Raw genomic sequence first — 23,100 nt, 5'->3', positions numbered from 1 at the left:
GGTCAAATTAATACATGAACCGTGAATCGCAAAGGATCGTTCAAACGCTGATTTCAGTTTCCCAGAACGACGAAACCCAGAAAGGTCGCGGCATATTATCGTGCACGTAGCGTTTCGGCCACGTAGCGTTTCTACTCCAACAATTGGGCTGCGCGTTCACATTTTCACACATAGAACGTTTCAGTTTGGTTCGGTGAAGATATGATCTCGATTTTCTCGACAAAAATTATGTGCAATTGCTCTTCTTTTTAACGATAAAGAATGAAAAACTGTGTTAAAAAGAAGGTTTGAAGTACATCCAATGCTAAGAGAAAGGAAGAAGAAATGTGAATACTGGACTTTATACAGAGAATTAATTGATGACGATGAAAAATATTATGGATATTTTAGAATGAATAGGATTTAGTGTAAATATGTTTTAAATTTAATTTCACCTTCAGTTAAAAAACAAAATACTACATTTAACGAAGCCATACATATCAAACCAAAAAATATTTTTAAAAAGAAGAGGTATCACTTCCGTACAAAAGTCCTAATTGTTTATCACATTCGTGATTAATTGTCACAAAGCAATAAAGCACATGCATAAATGACAAAATAGCCTCAAAAATTATTTTTTTAAATACTCTGTATCAAAATCAAAGAAATACCTAAATAAACAAGGGGAAAACGACGGACATCTAATTCACATTATCCTTACCAACCGGTTACGACCCGTTACGTAGCCGTCGGCATCAGTAAAATATTGTTTTCGAATATACTGAACGGAAACGTTAAGTGTCTGAAACGCTATGTTCCGGACAGTGTGCGTTGTTCATATTAAAACCATTTAAATTATATTTTTCAGAAAGTAAACGCTATGTGATGGAAACGCAACCTGCACGATAATATGCCACGTGCCACGTAGTAATTAATTAAGACATAAATTACGTTATAAACTACATAATATATCAAATTCTTTTAGGAAAAAGTCAATACAAAAAATAAACAAACTTTAAAAAACAGTATTTAATAATTGAGGTTAAAAATAGGCACAGACAACAACGAACTAGTATTTAAACTAATTGTGGTCACGAGATCAAATACAGATAATATGATATTTCAAGAAAAGTAGATTAATTATTATTTAAAACATTGAAAAATTAGAAATATGGTATCCAGAGCATGATTTTTCTACCGAAAAAGCTTTTTGGTTCATAAATCAAATACCTAGTAAACACAGTAAATAAACACTTAGTCGTAAAATAATTTATTTACAGCTGGTTCCTAAAAAAAGCTTATACGACTCTTAGTAAGATTTGATCATTTTGAGCAGTGTATTTGATAAGTCTGACATTATGTTATATTTATTATGACAGACAAATATTAAAGTAAACAAACAATCAACAAACAATTGATTACATATGTTAATTCACATTAACTGGGCACTATTAGAGGCAGCAAAATATGTTAACATAAGCAAAATCATAGTTTTTCTATTAATAAAAAATGGAGGGAACAAGAAACTCTCGAAAGAGAGCGAGGGTCTGGAAGACCAAAACTATACTAAATTTAATTATGTAAAAATAAAATTAATATTTTGTAATATCTCCATCAGTATTGATAACAGCTTATAGTCTTCGGTTCATCTGCGTGAAAGAAACTATGAAATTGTCTTCTCCAGAGCGCTCTTCCCAATCTTGTTGTATACCGTCCCACAGCTCTTTAGCATTTTCAGGTATAAAGTTACGACGATACAACCGTTTTATAATAACCCCCCACACATTCTCGATTGGGTTTAAATCTGGACTGTAGCTGGGCCATGGTAACGTTTCGATGTTGTTATTCTGGAGCCACTGGTTTATTATATATACAGTGTGAACAGGACAATTATCTTGTGAGAGGATAAAATTATTTTCTGGATACAACTGTTCTACATTGAGAAACATGATATTTTTATGCTTCTACATCCCCATACATTGGCGCTAAAATGAACAGCTGCTATATATCTAAATATAGATGATTAAATCTATTTAATTTAAACACACCTGGTTTAAATCTTGATTTCTTTTGTTGTGGTGTAAAAGCTTGCTTTTTTTGCTACAGTTCGGTACCTAAAGCGCGATGCTTCAATTCTGCGCCAAGTTGTTGTCTTTCTTCCCGCAAACTGTAACATAATTCTTGCAGTTTTCGCATCTTCAAAAGAAGTCTTATAATCTCTCCAGAAGCGTACAATCTTCATGAGCGGTAGATATTTTTGGTATTTCAAAACCTTGGTTTCTCTCAAGAGTTTCTTGTTCTATTCATCTTTTATTAATATTAAAAACTGTTGTTCTGCTTACGTTAAAATGGTTCGCTACAGCAGATAGTGACCAACCATCTTCTAATTTCGTTACATTTCTTGCGTTTAGTTTTTTGCTAGCATGTAGAGTCATTTTTTGAGGTTGAACAGAATAAGTTATCTAAAAAAAAAGAGGTTAGTCTTTGTATGTGGGTATATTTTATTTTATAAAAACCCTTAAAAGGGCAACATTAAAAGCACGAACGTTTTCGGAACAACTGTTCCATCATCAGGTTAAAATACCTAAAATAAGTATAAACCATTTAATTACAGCAAACGTGGTTTAAAATTTTGACTAAGGTTAAAAAACAAAATGGTTATACTTACAGGTTACCATGCCTGAGCCACCAAAATATTTAGGTAAAAACCCTTTAAAACGTAATGTGTTACCAAAGATTGTACATGATGTTAATAATATTATATGATGTTTAATATTTTAATTAAATTTTACTTCAGGTAACATACACCCATGCTTAAGTGAGTTCCAGTGTCCGGAGAGTAAACCTCTTCAAACGGACTACGGCTGGTAACTGATTGATAAGAAAATACCCATGAACGGTGTCAAAAACAAAATGTCAATGTACCATGAAACAATATTAGTTAAACATAGTATTACTACAGCCAAAAGATTAAAAACTTTGATGATGTTAAAATGATAACAGCAATCCAGGTGTTGGGATTTAAAAATTTTTTTTTTGCAACATTTTTAGAGTTCCCAGATGATTTTAATAGTACATTTTTTAGCTGTTTTGATTAATTTTTAATAGGTTCTTCTGAACTTAAATATATATTCAGTGACAAAAGCCGTTGGTAGTAAATTTCTTGATGTACAGTAGTGAATCTATATTCTTGGCTGATATGCGGATACCTCTGGTAGTCCAGGGTTTGTGATGTTTTGACTTAAATAACTTAATGCTAATCCAATGTACAATAAAATCAATTTTAAGTAAGTTTTTTTTCTACCTAATTGAACACGCGCCAACAATTCAACATTATTAAATTTCTCTATTGTCAATATTTTTTGGTTTTCCCACATTTTACCTCCTCAAAGCACTAAATAACTAAAGCAGACCTTTTTGTCATATTAAATTACGAAGTTATTGTCAGTCCTTTAAAGACAAAAACATAATAACTTTGCCCACGGTTTTACCAAAAACGAATTATAGAGTCAAAAAAACTCATATTAGACCGTATTGACATAAAACCTCGTGATTTATTTAAGTTTTTACGGCAAACGCGCTCCCGTGGGTTAATAAATTATACACTTCCTTCTTTTTGCTATTTAGCAAAGAAGATTGATAGGTTTCGCATTAACAACGGAACGCTTGAGCGTTTTAGAATAGGAGCTCATCCACCAAATTCCGTCAACTATGAATATGATAAGAAAAAATTAAGTATATAAGTATAATTAAAAATATTTAAAACAGTGTTGACATTTCTAAAAAAGGATGTAGCTGAATAGTAATTTATGCCAAAAGGACATAAAATAGATATTTTTTTTCACGCATGAAAAATTTAAAAAGAATGGAGAACTAGCTAATTAATTTAACTATTAAAGAAAAAGGGAAAACAGAAAGAAAACTATAGAGGCAAAACTTATTAAATACTTCCGGAAACTTACAAATAAAATTTAAGACCTAATAAATCAGAGATAATGCTTAGCAGATGAACAACAAGGTTTTCGTAATGGAAGATTATAATGGAAGGTACCGATGCAATATTAGTCATAAAGCAAATTACCAAGAAATCACTACGATATAATAAACCAGCACGTATCTGATTCACGTAAAGAAAGCATTTGACAGATGAACACTCAAGATGTAATCTATCTATCTATATGACTCCGATACACGACAGTGATCTATCAGAACGGGTTTTATACGCAAAAGGCTATTTCTTACATAAATACACGTATCTGTTTTTATCAGTACCTTTCAGTCACCCAAAAAGAAGTACTTATCTAAATATTTTACAAAAATAAAAGCTTTTAGTTTTGAAATATAGATTATTTTGTCCTAATAGACCACCGTCATGTGGTCATGGAACTTTTAGAAATATGTACTTCCATCTATCAGCTGTGGATTAAAGTCACGTTCGAACGTAAATAAGAATAAAAACAGTAGACGGCAATGTTGGTTTTGGCAATTCCCAGAGTACTCATATAAGGTTAGTTTAGGCTAACAAATGTGGGCTTATCTTATAACATGTAATCGGTCATAGTGTTTTTGTATTTTACAAGTGATTCAATTATTGGACTCAGGTAGGACTTATACTCATAAATTTTTTTTTGTATATGAAACGGAAATACGGCGTCTGCAAGTTCTATATCATGAAGTTTGGATTGGCGAAGAGATTTATGATTCTTATAAGTCTATATTTGATGAGGATATAGAGATATTCTGAGCAAGAGGCGGCAGAGGGTGCAAAACAGCACGTGGAAGGCAGGAATGCTGCAGAAGGTGTCAGGCGATTATATTAATATGGTGAAGATACAACTAAATGGCTAAAACATACACCTTCTAGAGCAGTTCTACTAGAAAAGAAAATATTGTTCAACATTTACCAGGCACTATTGGCATTGGAAGAAATGCAAGTCCTCCAATTGAATCATGGAACCTTTTATTTAGTAATATCGTTGATTCTGTGGTACACTTTACGAATTTTTATGTTAGATCTATTTCTAAAAATTTCAAAGATAAACGAAATGCTAAAGATATATTAATTTCGGAAATGCGAGCATTTCTCGGTTTGCTTTATTTAGCAGGACTAGATTATGGATCTCGAAATAATTTAAAAAGAATTTTGGGAGCGAGATGGATTAGGAAGCAAAATATTTATTGCACCTTTGGCAGCAAGGCGATATAGATTTTATCTAAGAGATATTTGCTTTGACGACAAAAATACTAGGGATAAAAGGCAGGGAAGAGATAAGTTGGCTTACATAAGAGATATATTTGACACATTTGTTCAGAATTGTAAAAGTTATTATTCTGTAGGTGAGTATCTGTAGTAGTTGATTGTAGAACTTTCTACACAAATCATATGGAAATATTTGCTGAACACCAGCCACCTGGACCGTACAAATTAGATAATTCCACTGCAGCAGTTACACTGAGAATGTGTCAACGGCTATCAAGTTCGGGAAGAAATGTAACGATGGACCAGCTGGTTTACCTCTTGTCTAGTTATCGACGAACTTTTAACAAACCACAGATTGACTGTTGTAGGTAGTTTAAAGATTAATAAGCCGCAATTATCAACCATTATAACCAACGTACAAAATCGTCCCGTGTAGTCTTCTGCATTTTGCAGTTTTTTCAGTTACTGGTAAACCAGAGAAAATTTAATTTTATAATTCTACAAAATGCTGTGTAGACATCGTTGATAATGGCTTCTTCTAATGACGTTTCAAGTAATACGAAACGATGGCCGTTAGTCACTTTTTATGGACACAGATGCACAGATGCAGAATATAGCCATAATAGAAGGCTATTTATAGGACATTTGGGAATTAAGCTAATAAAAGAACAAGTGGGATCACAGTGTGGGAACAAAGGTGTATCAGATCTCCCTTTCAATAATTCTTTCTCTTACGTTTCAACTGCCGACCAAAGCAGACAAACCGCTCTTGCGTTTTAACTGCCACACACCCCTAGAATTGCTCGAAATACTACACAACATTTCCTTAGTCGAGAATGAGTTCTTCTCAACTTTAAGTATTGACATTTTGATAAGCGCTGACAAATAATATGAACTCATTAATGATGGCATCGTAAGATTGGGAAACAATCTCCCTGTACTTCAAAACGCCTTTTTTGGTTGAATTATCGCTGGCAGTGTACCTTATAATCAACTACAAAATAAAAGAGTAAAATGGAGGAAATAAAAACTTCTCACCCCGACTGAAGAAATTGCTGAACTTGACTTTAAGAAAAACTTTAAAATTTTAGAAAACGGACGATTCTAAGTCAATCTTTCCCTTAAATACCCCTCAGAGCATACCAAACTAGGTGATTCCCTATCGCTAAAAAACGATTTGAAGGCTTAGGAAAGAAATTCCAATTAAATCACTCTCTATCTCTTGAATACAAAAGCTTTATCGATGAATACATTACACTTAATCATGCACGATATATCCCACTCACACTATACAAGAACTTTTGGGGCAACAAATATTTTTTGCCCCATCATTGCGTGATAAACTCAACTACTTGTGATACTAGCACTCAACGTTGTTTTTGATATATCTTGTAAATCGTCTTCTGGGACCTCTTTAAATGACCTCATGCTGCCAGATCCACAGGTACAACCTGATCTATGTGACATTCTTTGCCGTTTTAGAATACCCCAATTTGTTTGCACCGCTGGTATTCAAAAAATGTACCATCAAATAAATATCAACCCAAATCAAACTTTCCTGCAAAATATACTGTGGAGAGATGATCCCTCTAAACCACTTGAATGCATTGAACTTACTAGCGTAACGTACGGCCTCAGATCTTTAAGTTTCTTATCTACTCAGGCTATAAAAGAGCTTGCATCCTAATATATAAAAATCCCCCGTCGCTTGTTAAGCCTTACTTACACAAACTTATGTAGACGACATCCTTGGTGGTGCAGAAACTGAAGCTGACCTAGAAACCACATATCACGAATTAAATACCATTCTAGGCACTGCTTGCATTTCAACTCACAAATGGGTTTCCAATTTCACAAGGTTCACTGAAAAATATTTTAACAATGATCAACCTACATCATATGATATCCAAATTGAAAATGCCTCTAATAAAGTCTTAGGACTTTCATGGAACCCTTCTCCAGACACACCCCCTTAATTTCAGTACCTGAAGCCCCAACTGACACTTACGTTACAAAAAGAATTGCCTTATCCGCTCTAGCTAAAATGTATGACCCCTTAGGGTAGATAACTCCTGTGATTCTACATGGAAAGTTATTCATTAAAAAACTTTTTCTCGAACGAATGGACTGGATCGATATCGTGCATCTCTCTTTGGAAAAAGAATGGACAACCTCTAACTTTTATAATAATATACCTCACTTAAAGTCCTTAAAAATCCCATCTGTCAGATAGGACAATATTTATCTGAAGGTGAAAAGACCGGTCCTTTCATGCAAGAAGTTCATTATTTTAAAAATTTTATTTTTAACTCTCTTGAAAGTTTGTTGATCCTAAAACATCCTCAAGCTCAAGACAAATGCATTGCCAAACTAGAATTACGCTGGTTTTTGTATGTACATCGATTTCCTAAGACAGCTTTACGCACAAGTTCAGAGATTCTCCAAAAGTGACTTATTTGTTATGAAATTTGTACAACAGATTAAAATATCATTGTGTTTACGTCCTAGCATTAAAAAGGAGGAGGTCAGAAAACATTGCAGTGACTGTAGACGAAATTAATTGGACCCCCTTGCATGGTGGAGGGCAAATTCACTGGTCTTCTATATAATAGAGAAGTTTTCTAAGACGTTATAAAAACTACTAAAATCCTCTACCAAAAGAGTAAAATGAAAATCACAGTAGATGGACAACTTACGAATCTTATAGATATGGGCAATTTAATATGACGAGGGAGACTGGTTAAGCCTTCTAATTTTCAGTTTAATTATCAATAAAATCATTAAAACTATCAACAAAGGAAGAGGGTACAGAATGGAAAACACACAAGTCTAATTATGAGTGGATTCTGCTTTTATCCGTTTTTCCTCATTTCCATAACAAAGACGTGTAGAAAGATGTGTTCTAAATTCGATACAGTTTTAAATTAAGAGAAAATTAGTATGATAATAATATATATGTTATAAACGTATAATTTCTAATCAATATTAACCTCACCCATATTCAATTACGAAGTTTAAAGTTATACTAAACCTATTAAAACCAAGCTACGCTAGCTCTTCAACTAATGTAACCGTCGAATTATAGTCGGTTAACGAGCTCCACAAAAACTAGCACCGAGAAAGCTCAATATGTGCGGTAAAGATGACCTACTTAGCGATAAATAAGGATAAGAGGGATAAATCATTAGATTTCGATAAAGGTTCCCGAAAGTCCTGGATAAAAGATAAGATCCAAAAACATTGGACTAATTACTGGAAATGTTACGTGAGAAATTACGAGATATCCGCTTTTCTCCGGGGCAACGAAAGCTTTTAAGACAAATCAAGATTTTTAGGGAGGTGAGATAATTTGATTAACTTCTGTAGTTTTTTCAGATTATGGTTTCATTAATAACGAGATAAGAACTATGTCAAATAGTGCTTTCTGAAACATTCATGTAAAAATCCAAAGATTGTCCAAGATTTCAAACGTAAATGATACAAAATAATGGTCTCGTTAAAATGAAATTTACCTTTTTAAATATACCTTGACAAGAAATTGGGGAGGGTAACTCATAAATATAACTTGATCTACTAATTGTACGAGGTGCAAATCAAACACGTCGTTCACCAATAAGAAAATCAAAATAATATCGGCTCATAACATTTTAATAGCCCTCTTTGCATTTGAATAGGTAATATAAGCTTTACAGTGAACTAGCTGTATCAATAGACGTATTGACGATGCATTTAACAAATTAAAATGTGATCAGCACGATTTATCTGAATTCTTAATTCTTTAGATTTATCAGTGGCGTTTCATGGCGGCAACTTAAAAGTATTATCAACATCGAAAAATGAATTTGTCTGCGAAATTTATATTAAAAAAAAAAATATGAAAATAGGAAAATAATAACCTTATTTTAAATATTTTTACACAACACTAATACAACACACAATACACATAAATACAATTCTACTATTGTTCAATGTATGTCACTCGACCACAATTGAGGCGATAGCTAGAAGAAGGGCCTATCTGCTAAAAGTGTATTTTGAGAAACAAGCATTCAAAGATTTAACATCCATGCCTAAGGCGAACCAACACTTGCATTGTTTAAGTGTTTTAGTTTTAAGAATTTTTGATCCGGTGATATAATACTGGAGAACACCTTTATTAAATATGTCCTTTTTTTATTTTCAAATGAAGAGTATTAAAACAAGTTTACATAAGCCCTTTTTCTGGAGGGGCCGGGCAACGGAAAAACATCAAAGGACGCCGCCGATAAGAAAATTCACACGCTCATGAGGATACGTATTGGTTGGAGAACATGTGGTTGCGTAAAGTTGATAAACGAAAGAAGAAGAATTGACGCCATTTTTACGTTTGAGGGATGACAGACGAAAAGAAGAAGAATTGACGCCAACTTCACGTTTGAGAGATAACAGACGAAAAGAAGAAGAATTTACGCCATCTTTACGTTTGAACGATGACATACGAAAAAAGAATTGACGCCACCTTTACGTTTGAACGATAACAGTTGACATAACAGTTGACAGCTGTCAGCCGCCATCTTGTAATGTCACACGTCAAAATTTTGCCACGCCGTAAAAATATTCCCACTCCCAACCGGCGCAACCTCTGCCCATTTAGCAGATTAAAATGTCTTTTGCAGAAGAAAGGCCTATAACTTTTTAGTGTTAGTATATATAGTATACTAAAGTTACATATTTATAGTATACAAAGGTTTAAAATAATAGTCAAAGTCTTTATACAACAAGAAAACTTTTATTTTGTTTACACTATATAATTAATATAATTTTATGCTAAATTTCCTCACCATCTGAGTCATCAGAACTACTCTCATTGTCCTTTTTAGCCGGTGTGCCGAAACAAGTCTCTTACTTCTTTTATTTTAGGCTGATTAAAAGAAACCCGAGGTAAAGGTGTAAGAGTAAGGTCAAGTGGCAACGTTTTTGCATATATTTTTTTCCCCTTTTATATTTGTATACACCTAAAAGGAGTATACAAAGCAGCCAGTGTCCGACATGGTTTATACGTCAGCACACGATACTCTTTTATTTTAAACTTACAATCTTTATTAATAGGCTTCTTCAAAAAATAAGGAAAAATTGCTGCATCCCAGTCATATATTAAACAGGAGTCATGTTTGAGGCAGAAAGGAGAAGGAGTTTGTCTGCATGATTTTTTCTAGGTAGACTTTGGATCCTTTGACATCTTAAACTCTTTTTAAGGCCTCTTATACCCATAAAATTTCTGTCGCACTGACTAAAGGAGTGTCCATGAATGGGATAAATATATCTCACTTCGACTCTGTATAGTTTTGATATACAAGTGCAAAACCGTAACAAAGTCTAATTTTTACTTTTTCCCCCACTTGCATCTGATAGAATAACTATATGCTTGGTATTAGGATAATCTGCTAATTGATTGTAAATACAGACAAATATGAATGATGCAACACTACTTGCTCCCTTTTTACATTCAGATTCTATAAAGGAATATACATAAATGATCTATCATTATGCACGTGTATATTGAATACTTACATTCATAACAGTCTTATATAGAACTGTTTTGTTATGCTGAGATTTGGAAACGGTAGACTTTGTGCGTAATCAAATTCCAGGACAAGAATGCCACTATCATATGTTGCCTTTCTCAAGTAATCATTTTTTAGCTTGGAATATGCCTCGAGTCTTTTTTATGGAGATTGTAATCAACACGGTATTCATCATTCCGGTTCTTTTCTAGTGTGATTTCACACTCATGACAATAATCAAATGTGTCAGTCTTCAAAAAGGTCTTGTATTTCATGGTAAGATTATTTCCAGTAGTGTTTTTAAACAACTTTTGAAACTGCTCAGAAATGTTCTTAATCGTTAGGTCTGGGTTGTCAAAGTACAATCTGTTTGTTTTTCCAGGTGTGTAATGACTTGGTTTATGTGGAATAGATTTTAAATGTTCTAAAGCCATAGAATACACATCATCTGAAATTTTTCTTTGTTTTCCGTGTATTCGACGTTTTTCATTAAGTGGAGTTTTGTCAACAATTTTTTTCTGTAATATTTTTACACGCTTTACTCCTACTTGATATAAGTCAGAAGTTTTAAGCTTGTATTTCCAGTGATACTGTCTATACTAATTTTGGGATTTTCTATCTTTCTCTACCTTTCTGGAGGCTCCTCTAATGCCACACAACCTGCTAGAAGAGTTTCTTCTTTTTTTAAACCATTATCATAAAAAAGTCAAATAAACGTTTTTGCTCTTGCGAAGTTATTTTTGCAAAACATTTTTCTACGCAACACTTACGGACAACAGAAAATACCTTACTCTGTACAGTTTTTCCCGTAAATTTTGACATACTGCTGTCCACTCTGTCTCTTAGATCTTGCCACGTTTTCTTTGCAATGGTCTTTCTGAACAATTTCCTTTTTGGCACATTTTGACACCGAGTTATCTAAAATAGCTTTACGATTAGCCATTGCTGTAAAAAAAATTAAACTTAGTTTAAAATATAACATAACCTCAATCACATTATCAGAAATTCACCAAAGCATAGTTGATTTAGAGGCACAAATATTTCTCAGATGTGCCAACACTTTACTAAAAAAAGTGTTACCAACGTAAAAAACCGTAATAGCGTAGACAAAATTGGTAGACTGATAGAGAACAATATAAAGAGTTTAATTCTGTGTTCTCCGGAAGAAGGGCCCATAGGTATATTGGCCCTTAGTCTAGCCATCGCCTCAATTAAGATACAGTGTAACACAAAATACACTTAACAGTCAGAATTTGATATTCCTAGGATAAAAACACCGGCCTCAGATTTTTTAAGCCATTTAAATGCTGTTTGTCTGCGAGATCGAGGTAAAGTATGTCAATTTTGAAATACCATAACCAACAACAGAAACTTTACATTTTCCAGAATTTGTATAATACTTTTTTTTGAAAACATTTTCCGAAGTGGAAATCAAAACGTCAAACATAAGTAGGTAAAAATATGATTTTCATTACAAAAAAAAATTGTGGTTTAATTCCATATAAACATAATGTTAAAAAAATTTACAGTGAAGAAAAAAAAGTTATTTACCTTAATATCTTAATTATCTGCAATTCGTATTTAGTACAAAGTAGTAATATTGTACTAACAAGTAAAAATACCAACATACGTATCACATTTTGCAAGTTCGGCCGAAATGATTTCAGTCGACTTTTAAATACCAATCATCTCTACTTCATATATTATATTTACATTTAAAAGCAAACATATTTTCCTTTCCCTCACCTGCGTAGCTCCCACGACAATTCAAACGCAGTCAATATAGGATCTTTGGAAGATAGAGCTATAAGGGACGGGGAAGCTAAGGCTCTATACGCGTTGATCCTACTCCTTGAGTGCCGCAAAGAGTCCTCCTGCCGAGAAGTGACGCACTCATCGCAACCGCATCTGAAAGTTCAAAAAAGGAGTTTATAAGGAGTTCGTCAGACTTCGGTCATTGATAGGTCAGGAAGTTTTTAACCTAAATGTAATATAGGTTAGTGATTAAATTCTACTTTAAAAATTCTTCCAATGTATTATCCTTTATTTTATACCATTAATAGTTGCCATCGAAATTTGAAATTTTTTTACATATTTTAGGACGCATTTAAAAAGGGCGTTACTAATATTATAAAGGTACGGTCGGGGTAGAAAAATAATTTTTAGTTTATAAAAATTTTGATTCTAAAATTCATTTTTGACAAACTTAAACATTATACCGACAAATTGTTATTTAAAAAAAAACGTTGCAGACTAATCATTTAAAAAAAAACTGAAATTATGAATAAAGTGATAAGTTGCCGTTTAAGTGTATCATTGGTTTCATAATTATTATAGTAGGGGAGCCCAAGCGGGGATTTCGGGATTTACTAAAGCGCGGCAGATTATTATACAGAGAGAATCCTTGTACCCAGTTAAGTACTTCCACCAAATATGAACCCCATATATATGGCCGCCCGTCAAGGATAAAGGATCAGATTAGTAAAAAAAAATTGATCATCTGAAATTCTCGAGCGCGTCAGATTAAGGTAGGGTGAGTTAGTTACATGCTAAAGAGTGTATATTCCACTAATCTATTTATATTATTATATTATATTATTATATTATATTATATTATATTATATTATATTATTATATTAGGAAAAAATTTACAATTTATCCGAAGAATTGTATTGCTCAGACCTTATCTGAGGGTCAGTAACAACCCATATTGGGAGTCTTACGTTGCCATGCAAAAAATCTATTAAATACTTTTTTTTTTATTTTAATTAACGTGTCTCGACTACGAGGTCATTGACACGATGACAGTATAATACAATATAAAGTATATACAATTTTACATTTGACAATATACAGTACTTATTTTTTACAAATTTAACCGTTATACATAATTATTAAACTTTAGAGTTTACTAAACACTTCAATGTCTTTTAAATATTTAAACAGGTTTACAAATTGCTGAGTTTCACTTAACATTTCTTTAATATTATCTCCCAACTGGTATTATTTCTTTTCTGGAAGGTATAACTGGTTGTAAGTGACTCTGAGTTGTGTTCCAATTAGCTTGCCATTTGTCATATATACGCTTTTTAAACATTTTCTTAATATCATTATGCAACTGGATATTTGATATAGGTAAAACCAAAGTAAAAGCTTCTTTTGCGGCTACATCTACAGCCTCATTTTCTACAACTCCTACATGTGAAGGTACCCAGACAATAGTGACAATTACTCCATGATCCGTAAGTTTATTATATATGTCATGTATTAAATTTACCAGAGGATGATCTGAGAACATATTTTTGATTACTTGTATTGATGATAAGGAGTCTGTGCAAATCGCTATATTGCGGTCAGTTGGTTCCAACATACGAAAAGCCTCGACGATACCATATAGTTCTGCAGTGTATACACTACAAACAGCAGGAAGCTTGATTAGTTTTTCAGTGCTGAAAGAGGAAACAACAGCACTACCCACGAAACTGATTTCGATTAAGTATGTCTAGGAACAATTGTTTTAATTATAGCTTTAGGAGTATCATGTTTATTGAAAGAGCAAAGGGAAGTATTGACATTCGGAAGTTGCTTATGCCACGGAGTATGTGTAGAGATATGAAAGGGTGAAGTTGCAGAAAGATCAAAACCATCGAGAATAGAATTTAGTATGCAAGAGAGGGGTTGTGCAGCTCTAGTGGTCTGAGAATGATAAATGAGATTATTTGGTTGTATAATTAGTTGATAGACTGGATTTTGTGGATTGGCTGATAAGCTAGCTGCATATGACAAAAGAAGATGTTGTCTCCTTAACCAGAGTGGTGGTTCGTTAGCTTCACAGTACATACTTTGAGCTTGGCTAGATCTGAATGCACCTAAGCAGATCCTAAGACCCGTATTATGTACGGAGTCAAGAGCTTTCAGATGTGACTTGGAGGCAGACATATAGACAAAACTACCATAGTCTATTTTTGAGCGAATAATGGATCTGTAAACTTTAAGCAATACCTCTTCATCGGCTCCCCAATGCAAATGTGCTAAACTTTTTAGAATATTAATATTTTTTAAGCAGTTGCCTTTCGTTTCCTGTATGTGTGTATTCCAAGTAAGTCTGGAGTCGAAGGTCGGTCCTAAGACTTTATGATGATCAATAACATCTGGTAATACTCCGTTGTATGTTAAAATTGGATTATCTTTTGTCGTTTTTCTGCTAAATCTCATGATTTTAGTTTTTTGGAAAGAGAAGGAAAGCCCAATATGCCTCGACCACCTTTCTATATTATCAATGGCTGTTTGCATTAGTCGACAGGTTGTTTCGGTATTCTTTTCTCTGCAAAAGTGTACAAGGTCATCAGTGTATAATGCGTGTTTAACTGGAAGATGAATACTTTTGCCTACATCATTAAATGCCAAACTAAACAGCGTTGTGCTTATAACAGAACCTTGTGGTACTCCATTACGTTGAATACGAGTAGATGACCGCTTTCCGTTTAAAATAACTTTAAAAGTTCTATCATCTAAAAAATTCTGCACAAAGTAGTATATGTTTCCACCAAGTCCACATTGTTGAAGATTTTGGAGTATTATAGATTTTTGAACAGTGTCAAAGGCTCTTTCTACATAAAAAAAAGGCTGCTAATAAATCTTGTTTACAGGCCATAGAGTAGGAAATATGTGACTGTAAAATTACCAAATTATCTGATGTGGAGCGATGAGATCTAAAACCGGATTGTGCCGGTGAAAAAAACTCTATTTTTTTCCAAAAACCAGACTAATCTTTTGTTTACCATTTAATAAATAATTAAACATCATATTATAACAACATATTTTTAACAATGATGTAACACAAAACAAACTGTTTAGTTGTTTTTACCCAGATATTTAGTGGCGTTACTCATGTATACCTGGTAATACTACACTGATAATGGACTTTTTAGTCCGAAAACGTTCTGTGATGTAGCCCGAATATACCTTTTAAAAAGGATTTTTAAATAAAAAATTATATTAAAATAATTCAATAAATTATTATGTTTGCTCTTAACGCGATCTCCTAACGTATTAACAAAGCGTACGTTGTTTACTTCCAACAGACCTGTCAAATTTAAACGAAGTATTAAGTTAATAATAAAATCTAAATAAATATCATTTTATTAATAGTAAATTAAATTACTATATAAAATAAACAAGATGTTTAAAAATAATAATTGTATTTATATGAAATTTTTTATATTTATTTAAAACACCAAACTATATTCTGAAGGCCAAATATGTAAAACATATGGAAGTTTAGTTGTTGGTTAAATGTTGTCAACACACTACATTCGGTGAAAATAGTCCACTCAATTATCTATAAGAATGATATAGCCTGATCTTTCCTTGTGGTCCCTTTTTTTAGATTTTCTCATTTTGACGGGTCTGTCAGGAGTAAACAACTTATGCTATGTTGATACGTTAGCAAGTGGCGTTAATATCTGATGTGATAAACAATCTAACAAATAAAGACAATCACTCTACAAGAAACTTAAAATTTGGAATATTAGAAAACGTTGTGAATTTAGAGACACAGAGTGAGAGTTTACACTATTTTTCTAAAATAATATGAAATTTTTGAGGGTATATTGATGTAAATTCATGATTTACATTATAAATATAACTGAAAATCGTAATTAAGCTTGAAATGTTGTACACATATTTTAATATAGGATTCATTTTTGTCCTTTATGTTTAATGTTAAGCTCATATAAACATCAACAAACTCTTTTTTGTCTGGCTGTTTGTTATTTCCAGACTTAGACGGTTCTAACGATCTATCTAAAATTTTATTTATGTCCAATCAAATAGTAAAGAGAACAAAAAATGAACGTAATATCAATAACTTTTGCATCACTTTACTACTTACAGCAGGACAACGCAACGTTTGTTGCTTAATCACGTTTTACCGCTTATATTATAAAGTAATTTACAATTCTAGAAAAATCAAGACACTAACGCAATGCCTTCTCTTGGTTAAATACGGAAAGGAAACGTAGGAAAAAAAAACGTGTAACTGGCTTATAGATGAGCAAGTAAAACATTTGTGTCTATGAAACAACTGTACCAAATCTTAGACGGCGTATTCGATATTTCCTTTGTTTTAGCAATATAATTAAATGGCGAATGAACTGGGTATAATAAGACAAGGGGCAGTCAACTAATGTTTTTTTAAAAAGGGGTCCGCGCTATATAAAAATTTGGGAAACACTGCAAGTTTTACGTGAATCATTATTGGGATCTGTAAATTTACATTCCAATTATTAAAAAATTTCGCTCCAAGAGATTGAAGAGCATTTTAATAATGAAAATGTAAGATACTTTTACCAGAGATGAAAAGGAGCAGTGACCAAGATGCAAGAAAACAGAATTACTACAAGAGTAAAGAAGGACACCTAATAGGAGATAAGCGGGGAAAGCTAGATAGATGACAGAAGCATTTTAGAGAGCTCTTAATAAAGAAATCCGGATGGAAACGATGAGGATCAAATGGAAATTGCAGAAGGAGTCAATGACCCAGCAGAAACAATGGAGACTTCGACCGTAGAAGAAATAAGAGGAGTCATATATAGCTTGAAAAACAATAAAAGTGCAAGCAGCAATGGTATTCCTGCAGAACTAATCTAGCATGCGGAAGAAGTACTTATAATGGAGATATGCAGCCTGCTAACAAAAATCTGGAAGCGAGAGTAAATAGAAGGTCCCGTTAATAAGAAGAGAGATAAAGCAGTGTGCAAAAACTATGGGGTATCATTCTACTGAATGTAACATATAAGGTACTAGCCAAAGTTATAAGAAGTAGACTGAAAAGGCACTTAAACGAGGAGGTTTGTGAATACCATGGAGGATTCAAAAAAGGCAGATACACCATAGATCAAATATTTATGTTAAAAATAGTTCAGGGCAGTACGTACGATCAACAGTTAAAACTAAACTTCGTCTTTATTAATTTTAAACAAGCTTACAATTTTGTTATAAGATAGCGTCTGTACCATACCCTAAGAGTACTTAGAATTCCGGAAAAAATAATCACACAAGTAAAAATGACCTTATTGAAGACCAAGAATAAAGTAAGGAAGGAAGTCTAACAGGAAAATTTAAAGTAAGAAGGGGACTAAAGCAGGGAGGTCCGCTGTCCATAATTTCTTGCAATAAAGAAAGATTGGGGTACGAAGAAAAGTTATAATTTATTACAATGGAAGGCCAGGACTTGGGCCTTTGTAGACGATGTATTGGTAGTGGTAAGAACCAAAAGGGAATTGCTGAGCATTTTCAAACTCTTTGAGGTGATGACTAAACAGTACGAACTGATTATTAATGAACAAAAAACTAAGTATTTGGAAATGAAGCAGACTACATAGAAGACTCACAACTAAAGACTACCACAAACAACGAAATTAAAGAGTATTGCTTTTAAAATATGACAGTTTGAGTATCTAGAAGTAACCCTAATAAGGGTAAGAAAGCCAACAAATTGAGAGCCAAGAGCAAAAATAATCTCTGGAGAGAAAACTAGAGACTATACTGATCAGCGATCCATCTCACGGACCTGTATGGAAGCCAAATGTGGGTTATGAATGAAAATCAAGAAAATATGATAAACATCTCGGAACGGAGGGTTTTAAGAAAGATATTTGTGAAAGAAAAATACTGCGAAAACGTTTGGAGGAGACGAACAAATGCAAAGATCGGAGAGCTGTAAGGGAAACCAAAAATTGGATAGATCGTCAGGACAAAAAGATTTAGATGGTTAGGCCCTTGCGAGAATGGCTGATGGAAGGTGGGCAAATGACTCGTGCTCAGGGGGGAAGAAAAGAAGAGATTACGACCACGAAAAATGGCTAAAAGCGCATAAAGAAGATTTACAAATAATTGGAATAACATATTAGAGAACTGTGACCATGGATAGAAGAAAATGGAGAAAAACTGTAGAAAAATTCCAAGTCATGGGCTTTTAGGGTTTTTTGAGCTGTATATATATAAAATTTGGCATAAAATAAATATTATGCATACAAATACCGTCTATAAAAATGTTTATTTATTTGGGAATGGATGTCAATTTGTTAAGTCATCAGACTAACCTTTTTAAAATAAAATGAATATGTCCGAATTAGAAGAAAAGGATGATTTTTCATTAAAGCATCGTATTCATTTTTGTTTTATGACATACATTTGAAAAACAACTTTCACATATTACACGTAGTGCCTTTTACGGGATACTATATTATGTTAACTTCTGATTTATGCTGGAAAATTTTGTGCTGAAATCTCTCGGGACTTAAAACAAGAAAAGTCGTGAATGTTATATTTTAAACTTGGTACGTGATTTTTGCCCAAACAGTTAAAATTACATTGCTAAATTTTGTGTGAAATTAAAGTTTGCATGAGAGGTTTGCATGTGCTGGATTTATAAAAACGTAAATGTAAATTAAAAATCAAAGCACTTCAAACGAGTTTAATTGTTGTAATGTTGTTGTATCTGCAATTTTTTAAAAAGTAGAGATGTAAAATATATTTAGATTCAATTCTATCAGCAAATCATTTTAATTTGTTGACAGGCTTTGACTATATATGACAGAGCATAAAAAAGTTTGTTAGTTGGAACAATGTGTGACAGAAAAAAAATCCTGAGAGTCCCATTAAAAAATTATTACTATCCATTGTTACGTGATTATTTAGCACATGCCCTGCAGAACACTTTTTCTGTTCTGAATAATGATCATATTTTATGAAACATATTGTTCTCCCTTTCTATTTTGTCATTGTTCCATTACTAAGGATCATGATTTCCCCTAATACCGTCAACTAGATTAAACATGCGTTAAAGCATTTCCTTAATAATATGTTTACCAATATTATATATTATTTTATTCTATGGAGTTGGACAAATTTGACAACTAACAGCCACGGGGGTAAGTTGGATTTAGAAAGGGATTCCGTACAAGTGATCACTTCTTAACTATACAACTATTAATGGGAAAAGCAAATGAATATCACATACTCTTAACTTTGAGAAAATATTTGATACAGTAGGGCAGTGAACTGATAAATGCCTTACATAATATATGACAAAACATTAACATCTAGGAGGCCTATGGAACAAATTGAACCAATTGAAATTGTCTGGAGATTCAGAGAGGGAGATACCATGTTACCAAAACTGTTTAACCAAGCGCTCAAGGATATATTTAAAAAACTAGACAGGGTAAACTGTGGTATTAATGTAAACTTTAAATACCTAAACCATGCTGATGAAATCGTGTTCATATCTAGTAAAAAAAAATTTCAAAAAAATATTAAAGAGTTGAATAACGAATCAAGAAAACAGGAGTAAAGATAAACTGCGATAAAACTTAAACTATGACCAACCAAAACAAATACCTCAATACCATAGTAGAACAAAATTAGAACAAGTAAATAAATACCTATGTATATTAGGACATTTGATATTGCCAAGCATGATGGTCGAGTCGCCGATATATATATATATATATATATATATATATATATATATATATATATATATATATATATATATATATATATATATATATATATATATATATTATATCGAGAAAAGGAGTACGACTGTCAATCCAAAATAAACTAAGGTACACTCGAAGAGTGGTGGGTTTTTCGGTCCTTTTATTTCTCCACTTTGACCGAAAAACCTACCTTAGTTTATATATATATATATATATATATATATATATATATATATATATACATGTATTATCCTACGTTTTCTTCATGTAGGGTGAAACTAGTTTGGTAAATATAAGTGCATGCAGTGGCAACAATAGTTGTACGTTATTATTATTTGCAAAGCTTAAGAGGCTTAGAAGGCCTAGGGCTAAAATACAATAATTAATATATTACTTATATATTAAAAAACTTGTATCAACTGGCTTCTTGCCCAATTATGCTCCTTGCCTACAAAGTTATCTTATTATTCTCCTCCATTCATTCCTGTTTATTGCTGTTTCTTTCCAACTATCAATTCCTTTATTTCTGAAATCTTCCTGTACGCTATCAAACCATCTTTGTCTGAGTCGTTTTTTCCTTCTTTTTGTGATTGGACTCCATTTTGGAATCATCTTTGGCATCTCTTTTTTTTTCCAATCTCATCACGTGCGCCATCCATCTCACTCTCTGAGCTTTTATGAAGCGACTGATGCTTGGTTCCTCTAGCTCCCTGTTTGTTTGTCGAACCCAACTTTCCACCGTGTTTTTGCCTCTAAGCATTTTGCTTTCCCATCTTTGCAATTTCTCCGCTTTTGCTTCTCTCATTATCCATACTTCACTACTTTACGTCACTATGAGCCTTATTACTGTTTTATATATCCCTAACTTTGTTTTTCTCGATGCATATTTGAATTTTATCAGTGGTCTTAAGCTTCTCATCTTTTTATAACCCTTTTCCAATCTGGAATTCAAGAGTCTCATTATTTCTGATCTTTTTCTTCTTTCTTCCTTGATTTATGAGATATCAAAGTAAACTGCCCCTATTACTTCTGTTCTGTATTTCCAAGTATCATGACTTTGACTTTACCTGGTTTATTTCTTGTCAAAATATTTTGCCTTCTTTCTTAATATTTTTATAACATGTTGTAATTCTTTTCTTATTTTCGTTAGAATATTAAGATCATCAGCGAAGGATAGACATTGATGTTCATTGTTGAAGATGGATCTGGTCGTTTTAACTTCGCTATCTCTGATTATTGTTTCTAATAGCAGATTAACAAGCATCGTGAATAACGGATCTCCTTGTCTAAGACTATTCAATTCAAATTCATCCAGTGAAATGCTTATACTATCATTTAGCTTATAGTGCCCCATTAACAGCCCTACTATGGATTTGACTGTTTTCCTGTCTTTGCTTATCAGGTCTGCTGTAAATTTTGGCGAATGTTCTATAATGAACTGTTTCGCCTCTACCGACTTTCTTGTCAGATACATGTCAGATTCTTATGGCATTATTAAACCCCCCTTTTTGATTGCTATTATTACCCTCGTGGCGCTGGTTCCCAGGCTACCGTAACCTTGCTACGGTCCTTAGTGGTGGATTGTCGTTATTTTTGCCTGAAAAATTGTGACATCCTTAGATAAACTTACCGGACAATGTATCCCTTGCTTTGTCCGTACTATAGCGGCTCCTACACCGTCACATATTTTTGAACCGTTAGTGTACCCGGTAGCTTCGGCTTGGATGAGTATCCTTGGATGAGTAACCTTCCTCTTAGTCTTCCCTGTCTGGTATAATAATTTTGAATTTATTGTCAAAGCCATATCTCGTAGCTATTTCATCGATGGGTTGCTCCATTACGTTATCTACTTTTAGCTCCTCGATTAGATTTCTACTGGTAGTACTTTGCGTCTGGGTTTATTCAATAAATATACAAGATATTTTTTATCCTAATAATTTTACTATGTACTAATAAATTGCCAAATAAAATTTTATTTAAAAATATTTTTTGGCTTGTTTATTATGAAATAATTAGTTCCCATTTGCAAAAAGTAGTGCATACCACGCATATTTTGAAAAAATTTAGTTTAAAAAACTTTTTATTGTCACTATACCTAAAGTTTTTAAATCATTGTAGTTACTCAGTTATTCAATTATCTGAATTTATTATAAACATTATAAATTGGACTCAAAACAAGATTCTACGTCATATTTAAAAACTCCATGACACTTTTTGGTATTATCTTGAAAAAACAAAACATTTTTTATATAAAACATTGATAGATTGAGACAGAAATGGATATAGCAACGAATTCGATTAACTGGGAATCCAGAAGATCAGGGTGACGCGTCTAAAACGTCACAATGTAGACAACACAAAGAGACTCGCCTGATTGATTCCGTTACGAGAATATTCTCACTAGCAGCGTGTTATTTACTTTTTCAAAGATATTTTTTATTAAAAATTTGATGTATTAAATTTGTCAAGAAACTTACATACACATGAAGACTTGGTGTGATTCGTTTTTTACCTCTGAGAATGCCAGGTTTTCAAGTAATAACTGATATTAATATTTTATAATACGGGTAATTTTAAATTTATTAATTATTTATTTATTTTAATGCCAATAATATTAGTAATACTAAATATTTGATGCTATAATATTTCATTCTCTTTGCGGAGCTTTATTTCTAGTTGACATCTTTATTTACTTTTCTGCATACAATTTGAAATGCAAACAATGGCAAGTGCAGTCGGACGCTTGAAATTATATCGAAAACGACAATTGGAATAATTATGAAGTTTAGTTTATAAAGGTTTTGTTATATGACCGATGTTCAAATGGTCTTTATGTACTTGTCAGATTTTCATTTTTTTCGTGAATGTA

The 23,100-nt window shown here is 32.7% G+C and overlaps 1 protein-coding gene across 1 annotated transcript in view; it reads right to left on the bottom strand.

Annotated features, from left to right (window-relative positions):
* The window catches only part of LOC140432645 (transient receptor potential-gamma protein-like), a 382,624-nt gene that overhangs the window by 228,799 nt on the left and 130,725 nt on the right, over positions 1 to 23,100 (bottom strand). The window contains exon 6 of the mRNA XM_072520678.1: positions 12,469 to 12,630. Within this exon, the coding sequence (XP_072376779.1) occupies positions 12,469 to 12,630 (162 nt within the window). The remainder of the gene's footprint in view (positions 1 to 12,468; positions 12,631 to 23,100) is intronic.

This window comes from Diabrotica undecimpunctata, chromosome 1 (genome assembly GCF_040954645.1).
Source record: "Diabrotica undecimpunctata isolate CICGRU chromosome 1, icDiaUnde3, whole genome shotgun sequence".
Taxonomy (NCBI): domain Eukaryota; kingdom Metazoa; phylum Arthropoda; class Insecta; order Coleoptera; family Chrysomelidae; genus Diabrotica; species Diabrotica undecimpunctata.
The sequence above is the reverse complement of the archived record's forward strand: the minus strand, read 5'-3'. Positions and strand labels throughout refer to the sequence as shown.